This window comes from Adiantum capillus-veneris, chromosome 17, assembly GCF_014529385.1.
Source record: "Adiantum capillus-veneris isolate H3 chromosome 17, ASM1452938v2, whole genome shotgun sequence".
NCBI lineage: Eukaryota > Viridiplantae > Streptophyta > Polypodiopsida > Polypodiales > Pteridaceae > Adiantum > Adiantum capillus-veneris.
In genome coordinates this window covers 145,018,136-145,030,659 of record NC_140947.1, presented here as the reverse complement: position 1 = coordinate 145,030,659, position 12,524 = coordinate 145,018,136, and the positions used below count along the sequence as shown (strand labels likewise).

General features: G+C 40.6%; 1 protein-coding gene across 1 annotated transcript; it reads right to left on the bottom strand.

The window, feature by feature from the left end:
• Positions 1 to 1,923: 1,923 nt before the first annotated feature.
• LOC147438257 (glutamine synthetase cytosolic isozyme 1) lies at positions 1,924 to 6,988 on the bottom strand. The gene is made up of 14 exons (XM_086487549.1): positions 6,608 to 6,988; positions 6,197 to 6,236; positions 5,963 to 6,066; positions 5,395 to 5,443; positions 5,214 to 5,320; positions 4,833 to 4,920; positions 4,615 to 4,743; positions 4,441 to 4,515; positions 4,016 to 4,069; positions 2,963 to 3,000; positions 2,642 to 2,801; positions 2,501 to 2,561; positions 2,314 to 2,409; positions 1,924 to 2,206 (listed from the first exon to the last, which is right to left on the bottom strand). The coding sequence occupies exons 1-13, from the start codon at positions 6,679 to 6,681 to the stop codon at positions 2,318 to 2,320; spliced, it is 1,071 nt and encodes a 356-aa protein (XP_086343675.1). The 5' UTR covers positions 6,682 to 6,988; the 3' UTR covers positions 1,924 to 2,206; positions 2,314 to 2,317.
• Between the last annotated feature and the right edge of the window lie 5,536 nt (positions 6,989 to 12,524).

Here is a 12,524-nt window from a genome sequence, read left to right as displayed (position 1 = left end):
CAGGTCTCTACCTATCCTATGAGGAAGTCAGGATGGCTTCTCATTACCGGGGCTTTATAGTGGTGACATACCTACCCACACTTCTGTCGGTCAATGGCGACGAGCATCCTTGAACCTTAGATTCCCCTAATGCTCTAAACTAGGAAATCCGGTTGATCGTCATAACTAGCCACTACAAGCTACCTAAGACCTTCATTAGCAATAAGAAGAACCCTACAAGTGAGAAAAACCAATCCACAACAGCCCTGTTGTAAAGAAGCAAAGGGAAATTCCTATAAATTTTTGTAGAGATCCACCAAGAACAAAACAAAAAAAGAACTTATACTTACAAGACTTTTACTTCGACAAATTTCAGTGCCTTTTAAAGCATCAATACTCATGAAATCCTTAACATAATCATAAGTATAACTTGAGATAGCTAGCTCTTTGAAAAGGCAAATAAGTACAAATTGTTTGAGAAAAAATTTATTGATAAAATGTAGAACCACCTATAGAATCATCATTCAAGAAAAATTAACACAACCATGACATTTTGAAGCTGTCATGCATTGCCAAGCCTCTCAAGTTAAAGAGTAGTTTGACAAAGAAAAACTACCTCAATACCACTTTGACAGAACTACCTTCAAAGTGGTAGCCTTGTGATTTCGTCACTTGTTTCCTCTTGAAGGACTTGTGGTTGAATGCACTGTTCACCAAAAACTTTTTAAATCAACCGATGGAAAAAAGGAGAGCATTGGAAATCTCTCGTTTTAGTGAAAATTTATGGGTTTTTACACTCAAATTCTCCAAATTTAACCAGTTTCCATCAAAGTGACCTCCAAACTAGCCGGGAATTTTGAACTTTTGTCCTTTAAAAATACACTAAAGACCGGTTTTCTGTGAACGCTAGAACTTGATAGATTAAGTGATAATTAAAGTGCTATCCCCATGAAATTAACATGAAAACTCTTTTCTGATGATGAATGATGTGTACACTAACCTTTGGAGTCATCCATTAGGATCAACTTCTTTTAATCTATGGGGTTGACGTCATCATCATCATCTTCAAGTGCATCTTTTCTTCATTTGCTTCCTCGGAAGCACTGCCTTCATTGTAGGAAGAATTTGCCATGTAATAGGACTAGATGCTTAGCCCTTGGAAGTAACATACCATTGCCCTGTATATCTCTCTTCTCTTTGCCTCTCTCCCCTTCTCCTCTTCTCTTCTCCTCTTTCTCTTCATTCTGTCCTCTCAATGTAAGCTATTATAACATCTCTACGTGCATTCGGATCATCTTCCAATAAGGCCGGCTCTTATGAAGAGGTTCTTTGCATATCCTCAATGAATTGCTTGCTTGCTTTCCAACAACTTCTAATGGCATTCTAGGAGCGTCAGTGCAAATCAAAGTCTAGCAAGCTAAGGCAAAGCTCTTCTCAATTGCCATATAGCACAAACAGGCTGCAATCTAAGCTGTTGATGTGGCAAAGGACCTACACATCAAGGGAATTTTTACCACGTACTTGTTAAGTGTTGGTCATGTTGAATGGTTGCTTGCTGACAGTTCATAGAATTCTTATGTGAGCATTAATGTAGAATAGCTAAGGATGCAGCGAGCAATGCTTAGGCGTCATGAGCCTTTTTTCTTCAAATTTGCAAAATTTGGCTTGTATATTGAAAACCGCTTGTTTCTATCACTTCCATCGGTTATTATTATTCTAGTTCCTGATATTTGAGAGATTGAATGGCTACTAGTTAAGAATAGTCGGATTTCATTACACATTCACATTCATTTTTCTTGTGTTTTGGCCTGGCTACACACTTGGTTGTGTGGTGACCACTTACGTGCGCAACCGGTCTTTTACAATCTTCTGTTAATATGATAAAAACTGGGCATCTGTTTATATAATCACCTGGCTTTCCTATGATACGAAGATTACTCGAAATTTAGGGGAAAAAAATTACAATGGTTACACTTGTTGTTAAAGAAAAGCAATAGGAGCATACAAGGGCAATGCATTTGAAGATGAATAGGTGTGCATACAAAGCAATTCTGGGTTGAATGAACAATCATTGGAGGAATGATGACAAACAACAAAAAGAAACTTCTGCATGAAGGTGGGATATGGATGCTTTATTCCCGAGGTTGATCAACTAATCTTCAACAAACAAGACCGGCCCTTCACAGCAGAAGTGAATTGAGGTCTGACGGTATGCTATACAGGAGCCCTTCATGTTATACCAGATGGCGCAAAAGTGAAAAGGAAACTTGGTCAGCATCATCACATAGACATCAAAAAATGAAGATACTAGTGCCACCAGCAAGCATAGATTACCCTTTCATGGCTTGTACAGAATGGTAGTGTATGCAATCAGCGACGTAACCACATACGGATCCATGTTACTTGCAGGCCTTCTATCCTCGAAGTAGCCTACAAAGAAGTAAATAGGGGTTTTCAGCCCACTAAAAACACCGCACTACCTTTCGTCAGAGATGTAGATTAACAAACAATGTGGACTCACCTTTGCCTTCCTTCTCTGTATCGCGCCCCACACGAATGGAGGCTCCACGATTGGCAACACCCTGCTCAAAACCAACGAAAACACAAAGAGGATGAATATTCTGCGTCGAGGTTACCTTTTGAGTGTTATGAACACACTTACCCATGTGAACGTGTGTATATCAGCTGTCTCATGTCGTCCTGTGAGGCGTCGCTCATTTCCTTCTCCATACGCAGCAATATGATCTTTGTGCCGCAACCCCAATTTCTCTATGGCCTTCTTGATCACCTCATACCCACCATCATTTCTCATTGATAGTGTGCTGTGAAGTCAAGGAATATACTCAGTGACTTCAAAGAGAGAAAAGTAGCCAACAAAGATTACTCTTTATGAGTTGTTTTAAGAGTCGGTAAACAAAGTTCACCAACTTCATTGTTAAAGCGATCATCTTGGCATATGAGCATCACATTTAACGCTCCTCACCTGTAGTTGGTATGGCAACCAGCACCATTCCAATCTCCCTGTAATCATACATGGATAGAATGTTGGAAAAGAAAATACAATATTATTTATACACCCATATTACTAAATCTAGCTTACACATGATGGAAAAGGTCAGAGAATGACAATTAAAAAACAGTAACAAAGCTCCTTTTGAGTCATTTTGAGGGTTCCAAAGTTGTAGACCTAGTTACATCATAAGCTTGAGAGCTTTGTGAGCAGGAGGCTCCCACATACTCCTTTATGCATGATGGTTGAGATTTTAAATAAAACACGTAACTTGTAGACACAAGTATTAACACTTATTAAACCGAAAGGAAGTGCAATGAGAATGAGAGAGAGAGAGAGAGAGAGAGAGAGAGACCCTTTCATAGATCAGCAGCAACACGGAATAATTTGTACACCTATTTACCATCTCCTCTAAGGCCAGGCCAACCACTAACAAAAAGATAAATCATGAATGTTTAAAAAAAGAGGAATGAGTACAGAAAGAGTGATCAGGAAAGAGACACATAATTGTCACTTGTAGCTTCAAAAAATAAAACAAATTCAATGCATACATAGTTCAAGTGCAAGGAAATTATGAGGAGAAGAAACCGCTTAAGGAAAGCTAAAGAAAACAAGAATACAAAGTAAGCATGCATGCTCGGCCACCTCTTTATATAGGTAAGAGTTTTTACTTTCCGCTGTCATGAGGCGGCTCATTTCCTACACTCTTACCCTTCACTTTTGCATTTTAGATGTTTTGAGCTTTGTACCCGTTGCCTTCAGATGACCTTATAGGCCAAAGGATAGTAAGGCCTTTCATATGCCTAAAACGCCTATGTAGGCATGGGAATGTGAATGATTGATTTCAACCTCTCTAAATAAGGAGGGTGTCCACGCAAAGGAATATAATTCCCATCAACAGGAATATTGAAGAGATGCAATCCCTGCTACCACATTCACTTATTTTTCAATCAAATTCCTCTACCTTTATAATTTATCGACAACAAGTACAGGAGGATGCGATTGTTCTTGCAGCATTTTATTTACCTCAATGGGTTTGGGATCCAAGGAAAGTACCACTCCCGCAAGCTCTGTGATGCGCTGAATGAAAATCCCAAACATCATAAGTTGGAAAAAGAAGCTCTCTCTCTCTCTCTCTCTCTCTCTCTCTCTCTCTCTCTCTCTCTCTCTCTCTCTCTCTCTCTCTCTCTCTCTCTCATATGTCTATGTACACATGTATCTATACATGCATATAAACATATATCTACATGTATATTCATATATGCATGCAGATATTATATATGCACACACACGTATTCACACATGTATATATATCTATGTACACATATATTCATACATGTGTATATTGGAATGTGTGCTCATGGGTCATATCCCTATAAATATCATGTCTAAACCAATATATTTCTAACGTGTGAATCTATCAATCAATCTATCTCTCTGACTACAAGCACCTCTAATATGTATCTGGAACACCAAAGCTGATCACCCGCAGAAATGCCCACGCTGGGTCCCACCTGGTATTCCCACTGCAGAGGAGACACAACCCAAATTCATGTGGAAGAAGTTGATTAATGTTAGACCCTCTCACTGCCCTTGATGTGTTTTTTGTGATTATCCAATAGTACCTGCCCAGGCATAACTTCCCCATTGATGCCTGAGACTTGGATGCCCGCATAAATGCAGGCCTTGTAATGAGCATCAACAATATCACGACCCCATGCCTTGTCAGCTCCCACTCCACAATAGTATGGACCCTTGACATTCAAAACAAAGTAGGGAAATAAGGAGTCCCATAACAACCATTGCCAATCAAAAGCGCTTAAATTAGAGTTTCTTCACTGACCTGGGGACCAGGAAAGCCTCCAATAGGCCACCCGAGCGGCCATTTCACGCTTTTTTGCAAAAGTGTGTACTCTTGCTCAATCCCAAACCTGCATAAAACTACCAGTGTCAAGCAAGGCCTCAACAACTTGGGAGATATACCTGAATTACATGCTTACTCAAGTTAACAAACGACTTTATCTTCTTACACCCTCTACATTGTTCTGTTAATTGTTCTTTGGCAGTATTGCATGAATTTCCCTTCTTTGATTGGAGAAGAAAATATAAAAACCCCACAGAAGAGAGCCCAAACAAGAATATGCATAGTTTTTCTTGACATTAGCAAAAGACGAAGGCAGTATTTAACAGGGCATGTGCTGGTTGAACCAAAGGTTAATGTTACCAGGGCACTTCAGTCTCAACTGCCTTCTCTGCAAATATCTTTGCAGCTGCACACCGCTTGTTCGTTGGGATTGGCTCTCCCGCTGGAGTGTAGCAATCACATATAACCTGCACGAACATATCTTCCTTTAGTGATTCAGATCTGTTGCCCTTTCTCTTTCATTGAAACCAAGGATGCTTACAAGGATGTTATCTCCTTTCCGAAAAGGGTCCTTGAATATAGCTTGAGGGCTGCAACAATACAGAGATGTTTCACAGATTCTCATATTGACAAAACCGTGAGAGATCACATGACATCATTCCCATGTATGTCAGTAATATGAACGAGTTGTGGAGGATAGTTTCTAAAGCAGTCACCAACAATTTACAAATCTTAGCATCTCCGCAGTCACTGAGATGTCGAACATGGAATATGTGTATTGAGACATATGCCATACATAAATGCACGTGTGTCAATGGAAAGCTTTGCTAGATCAAACTTAGTTTCGGACTTCTTCCTTAGTTTGGCATAAAGCCCCAAGATAAGAAGAAGAAGAAGAAGGAAGAGGAGAGAGAGAGAGAGAGAGAGAGAGAGAGAGAGAGATTTCAATGCCATCCCAATAGTTTCTTTTGCATCTCTGGAAAGCTCGACGATCAGTACAAGAAAATGTGGGACGTGTGACAGGGACGGAAGTGGTATGAAAATGGGGTTAAACTGGTACTCCATACTCTCAAATAAATTGCTAATAAGAAAGAAAACGAGGCACATACTAGAGTATCACTTCACTGTCTTCACCAGGGGCTTGACCAGTGCTAGATCCGTCATAATTCCACTTGGGCAGGTCCTTAGGGCTCTTGATGGGAGCCTTCACGGTCTGTATTTCAAAAAACCAGAAAAAACACGAAATCGGGTTGCATTATTCTGCTTAGTGCATCGATGTTTCCACAAAAATTGATCTTGTTTAATCACAGGAACTTATGGAGAATTCAAAACTACTTCATTACCCTCGCTTTGCTCCTTAAATCCGTGCCAGACCCTCCGATCCTGCACCAAAGGCCCTTCCAGACTTAGTCACAATTGTTGAAAGTAGGTTTAGTTGCACTGAGTTTGGAAGAAACAAGCTAGAAAGTATTATAGAAATGCACAGTATTCTTTCGCTGCAATTTGATGATCGATCCAACAATACAATATCAAGGCAGCATTTTGAACTGGCAATCCAGTCACATGGCACAGAATGGGATGCGAAATGTCAAGAAAGACAGAATTCTAGCTAAAATTGAGCATGCAGCAATGAGCCTTTCAAAAAACCCTCTTCCAGCCAGGCACGGATGGGAAGGAGATGAAGACGACGACTCTAAGAAAGGAAATCAGAAGCAAGAGAAATTAGAGAGAGAAAGGAAGGGGGCGTGGCGTACCAGATGTACTCCGCTATGAGGTAGCCTGAGTCTGTGATGTCCAGGTTGATGAGACCGTCCAAGAGGGTCGACATGGTAGAGACCTAATTGATGTATGGCTGTGTGGGAAGGGAGGCTGGGAAGACGAGCTCCCTTGATGTTGGAGAAAAGCAGTCTAGAGAGAGAGGGAGAGAAGCAGAGGTTCCCTAGATCCGGGAGGATTCCCGGAGGAACCTCTACAGACAAATAGACAAAGTTCCCTTCAAAGTGGGAGCGCGATCACTCACTGCCACATGCAAGCAGAGAGAGCGCGCGAGAGAGTGTCAGCAGATATATAGGCCTGGTCCTAGTGGAGAGAAAAGCAAAGGGCAAGCTTATTAGGAGTGCTGTTCTGTTGGGCGGATTTCTTCCTTCCATGTCCATGTCCTTGCATGTTATTCTACCATTTCTCCCCTCAGCCCTATCTCTTTGCATTATTTGTTTGTCTCCTTCTCCTTGACCTACCACACGATTATCACCATTCAAATTTTCAATACCAATTGCCCAAACCCTAACCCACATGACCAATGATTTGCTTGCAGATTCCAATACCTCCTAATTCACAAGCATTACTTAGGGTAAAGGGCTCTAGGGTAAAGGAGCCCGTTGTAACACGGGTGCCTTTTAAAAGTCATCCACGTTCCAATTTAGAAACAAAAATTTGGAATATATTAAAAATCTTGTTTATGTGTCAACATGTGATTTGTTGAAAATCGCTCCAACCAAATTTACAAAATCTCGCTCAAAATTACACTTTTTTTCTTGAGTGTCTCTAAATTGGCTCCTTTATCCTAGGGTGAGTTCAGAATGCACACAAGAGCGAGCATCTTGAGCCTTTTATTCTCTACGTTCAATTCACACTGTGCATAGACAACATTTTATGTAACTTGTGAAAGAGTCTCACCTTCAAAACGTTAAGTGGCCTAGCCACGAGGCCAAACACCATTGGGTCAGTGGTTTGATGCTTCTTTGCAACGGATGCTAAAAAGTACACGTTCAGCGTTTTGTTTCTAGGGTATGCGATTATTTGTGGCTTGGTAAGGTCGGACAAAATACTTTTGTGCTTTGATCCAGCCACGACGGACGCACAAACCTACCCCAATTGCTCCATCTGGTAGTCTGAACGCCCTCTTAGAACCAGGTCTCACAACAAATTAGAGGTATCAACAAGTTTTATCTCATGAGGCTAATCTACTTTCTCGCATGTTTTAAGAAATTTAGTGGAGTGAAGGAAACAAGATTGTGAAATACCAATAGCGTTGTTGATAGAAAATTTTTCTTCGGATTTTACTTGTGACACTTCGTCTGGAAATTCTGGTGATAAGGGCAAAAATAAGATGCGTTGCCATTATTGTAAAGCTAATGATCACTTGATCAAGTCGTGTCCTAAGTTGAAGGCCAAAGAGGCTAAGAAGAAAGAGGGTGGTTCCACTGAAAATGTTGGTTCCACTACAAATGCAGCCATTTGTTGAGTCTTCTGTGAAAGGAGACTATGTTGCTGATGTTGATGCAGAATGGGCTTTTAGCGCAGAGTGCACTTACAATCATGTTGTCCATGACGCATGCTTGTCAGTTGTTGCAGATTCACATGTGTGGTATTTCGATAGTGGTGCTACAAAGCACATTACCCCACATCGTGAAATGTTTACCTCTCTCGAGTCTGTCCCTCATGGGAATTTAGTCACTTGTGCCAACAATGCCTCTTATCCAGTTCAGGGAGTTGGAAAGATTGTGCTTACTGCTGCTAATGGCAGTTCTTTCACACTTGTTGATGCACTTTATGTACTTGGGATCAAGAAGAATCTCTTGTCTGTATCCACACTTGCTAGACTTGGACTTGTAGTCAAATTTGTGGATGACAAATGTACAGTTCACGATCTCAGTTTTGGTGATGAAATTATTGCATCTGGCCTTTTGTGCCGTGGGCTGTATAAGCTCACTTTGTATGACAAGTGTGGAAAAAATTTTGCAAATGCTGTTGCAGATTCAAGCGCATGCAAAACTTTGGCATGCACGTTTTGGTCATCTGAATCTTGCCAGTTTGCTGCGTTTGCAAAAATCTGATATGGTTGCTTCTTTGCCGCCTCTTGAAGCACCTGTCAAACATGTTTGTGAAGGCTGTATTTTGGGTAAGATGCAGCGTTCTAAGTTTCCAAAGGATGGTTCAGTTTGGGCCACATGCAGGTTGCAACTTGTGCATAGTGATGTTTGTGGGCCCATGCAAACTCCGTCCTTGGGCAATTACGTGTACTTCGTGACTGTCATTGATGATTACTCCAAGCATGCATGGGTATTTTCGCTTAAAGCAAAGTCCGAAGTTTTTATGTGCTTCAAACAATTTCTAGCTATGGCTGAAAATGTCTCGAAATGTCCTATGGGTACCCTCCGTTCCGATCAAGGGGGGGAGTATATGTCTCATGAATTTAATGCATTTATTGCTAGTTGTGGGATAAAACACCAATGTACAGTGCCTTATACACCTCAACAAAATGGTGTTGCTAAGAGGAAAAACATGTCACTTATGGAAATCGCACGATGTATGGTCAAAAGTCAAGCTTTGCCGCATTCTTTTTGGCTTGAGGCCATCATGTGTGCCACTTATGTACTTAATAGGTGTCCTACAAAAGCTTTGCAGTCTATTAATCCATATGAAGCATGGCATGATAGAAAGCCTTCTATTGAGCACATGCGAGTTTTTGGCTGTTGGCATATGCTTTGGTGCCACAAACACAACGCAGAAAATTGGATGATAAGGCTGTCAAATGTATTTTTGTTGGTTATAGTGCTGAAAGAAAGTTTACAAGTTATATCATCCGCAAACAAAGCTATTCTGGTTTCATGGGATGTAGTGTTTGTGGAAGATTCTGTTCAGCCCTTGCTGTCATGTACTAGAGACAGTAATGTAAGCTCGCTGGACATTTATGACGCTTTGTTGCCTCTTTTTAGTGGTGGAAATACGAACGTAATTTCCGAGGCAAATGTACAGCCTATGGGGGTTTCTAAATGTTACAGATCAGCCTATTACTGATGCAGATGTACATGATGTACTTGATGAGGAAAGGGCTGAAAATGAGCAGGCTAGAGGTATGCCAAAATGGTTGGTGCACACTTTGCGTGATAGTGAGTTGGATGCACCTTTGTCTAGTCGTACTCGTTCAACCTCTCGCCATGCATCTTATACATCATATTGTTATGTGTTGGCTGTGTCTAGCTTACATGATGTTGAGGAGCCTCTGTCTTTTGATGAAGCATAGAATTCAAAAAATTGGATGGTTGCCATGCAATCAGAATATGATGCACTTATAGAAAATGACACATAAACTTTATGTGATTTTCCTTCTGGCAAAAAGGCCATTGGTACGAAGTGGGTTTACAAGTTGAAACGCAAGCCGAATGGTGAGATCGATCGCCATAAGGCTCGACTTGTTGCAAGGGTTATGCACAGCAAAAAGGCATAGATTATGAAGAGACTTTTGCTCCTACTTGTTGTATGACTACTGTGCGTTTTCTATGTGCATTGGAAGCTCATTTTGGTTGGGATGTACATCAATCAGACATTGTTACTGCTTTCTTGAATGGTGATATATTTGAGGAAGTTTATGTAACACAGCCTCGCGGTTTTGTCATAAAAGGACAAGAGGACAAAGTGTGCAGATATAAGAAGGCTTTGTATGGGTTGAAGCAATCTCCTCGTGCTTGGTATGAGAAAGCTGACACTCATTTGGTTAAACGAGGCTTTCGTAACAGTCCAACAGAAAGCACATTGTATGTAAGCGTGAGGGTGATGTACTTCTCATTGTGGTTCTTTATGTCGATGATTTGCTGATCACTGGACCAAATGAGAGACATATTGTTGAATTTAAGGTTGATTTGAATGCTACTTTCAAGATGGAAGATTTGGGGCTGTTGCATCATTACTTGGGTATACAGTTTAAGCAGTGTGATGGTGGTATTGCCTTGTGTCAAAAAAGTTACATAGATACATTGCTATGTAAGTTTGGACTTGAGGATTGCAAACCTATTGCCACTCCCATGGAAACAGGTTTAAAGTTGAGTCTACATGATGCTGGAGATCCTGCTGATGTCACTCTTTATCAAACTGCTGTTGGTTGCCTCATTTATGTATGCAACACGAGGCCAGATATTCAGTTTGCAGTCTCATAGGTCAGCAGATTTATGCATAGCCCAGGGTCTAAGCATTGGCAGGCTCTCAAGAGGATTTTCCGCTACCTTAGTGGCACTTTACATCTTGGTTTGTTTTATCCCAAGGGGGGATCATTGCCACCAGACTTACATGCTTTTTCGGACTCAGATTGGGCTGGTTGTTTTGACACGCGAATGTCCACAAGTGGTTTTTGTTTCATGCTTGGCAGTTCATGTATATCATGGTTGAGCAAGAAGCAACCAACTGTGGCCACTTCGAGTTGTGAGGCTGAGTACAGGGCAGTCTTCACAGCTACAGTTGAGTGTGTATGGCTTAGACGCCTTATGGCTGATTTGGGTGTTGGACATCACACTGCCAACACTATCTACACTGACAGTCAGAGCACATTGGCAGTTGCGAGGAACCCAGTTTTTCATGCTCCCACAAAGCACATTGAGGTGCATTACCAATATGTCAGGGAGAGGATCTCAGCAGGAGAGATCAACTTGGCTTATGTGTTAACACACGACAACCTTGCAGATATTTTCACAAAGGCATTTTCTCGTGAGAAGCTTGAAGCTTTCCGCAAAGCTTTGGGCTTACTCCCCTTTGTGGACTGATCATGTCCTCAAGGCATGGCACTTCCCTTTACTCATGTGCCAGCTCTCATTCATCGCATCACTCCAGGGGGGATTTGTTACCATATACATGTGGTAGTGATGTGTGTGAACACACTAGGACCGCCGGGGCATTTTTTTCCCTCTTTAGGAGGTTCTTTCCCCCGTGCATTGTATATACGCCCATCACTCTAGGGCTATCTATCTTTCCGTTGCACACTAAGTAATAACTCTCTATTGTGTGCCTTGAGCTTCCTTCGTCTTCTCCAAGCTGTGTGTGTTTCTCTGCAACCCTAATTCCAACAACTCCATGGCTTCTCACGATAACCTACACTAGGTGATCCTTGCGGCCCACTCAAGACCTATGACTGCACACTTGCATTTTTTTGATGTCACATTATCTCTTATAACAATCCCTAAATCATCCTTCAGATCGGAATACGAGCTCGTTATTTTATTGAAAACAAAATCTTTGCTTACCCTAACATTACATGTGACATATAGAAATTATATATTTTATTTTTCTTTTGGTTATTTATAGCTTTCAACATCCTTCGCTTCATGTGAGTTTTTCAAATCCAAAACTTTTTGCTAGAAATTGTATATCCTACAACTATAAGTTTTGACAAGCTGAAGACAAACCATCACTAGGATGTACATATTTGCCTTTGAAATATGCATAAGAAATAACTTGTGTTAATTAAGTAGTTAATGAAATTAATAACCATTGTTCCAAATGCACAAACCACCCAATGCAATTAATATGTTATGTAAGACACCCAACAATCAAATGTATCGAATGTAAGAAATATCACCATTCTAAAAGCTACAAACAATGGTGCATTCTACTTAATCTAACACACCATGAAACCTCACTATTAAATAATGATGACAAACCATAATTTCCGATAATGCCAAATCACACAATAACGCAACTTTTTGTCAAATCACACTATAATGTTAAAAAACATCAAACCAAAATGTAGGTTAACCAGCAAGAAATAAAATCCACAAGGATGAAAATCTATCTCACCATAAATCCAAATAATATCAAACCATAAAGCAAAACTATGTCAAACCATAGTCCCTAATACTGTCAATTGACACCATAATGCCAAATATTACCAAATCACACCAT

Excerpts from the sequence above, each read along its gene's own strand:
- LOC147438257 (XM_086487549.1), bottom strand. The coding sequence starts at position 6,681 with ATGTCGACCCTCTTGGACGGTCTCATCAACCTGGACATCACAGACTCA. Across the intron at positions 4,516-4,614 it reads GGGAAGTTATGCCTGGGCAG|TGGGAATACCAGGTGGGACC; the intron begins GTACTATTGGAT and ends TCTCCTCTGCAG. Across the intron at positions 2,562-2,641 it reads ATATACACACGTTCACATGG|GGTGTTGCCAATCGTGGAGC; the intron begins GTAAGTGTGTTC and ends GGTTTTGAGCAG.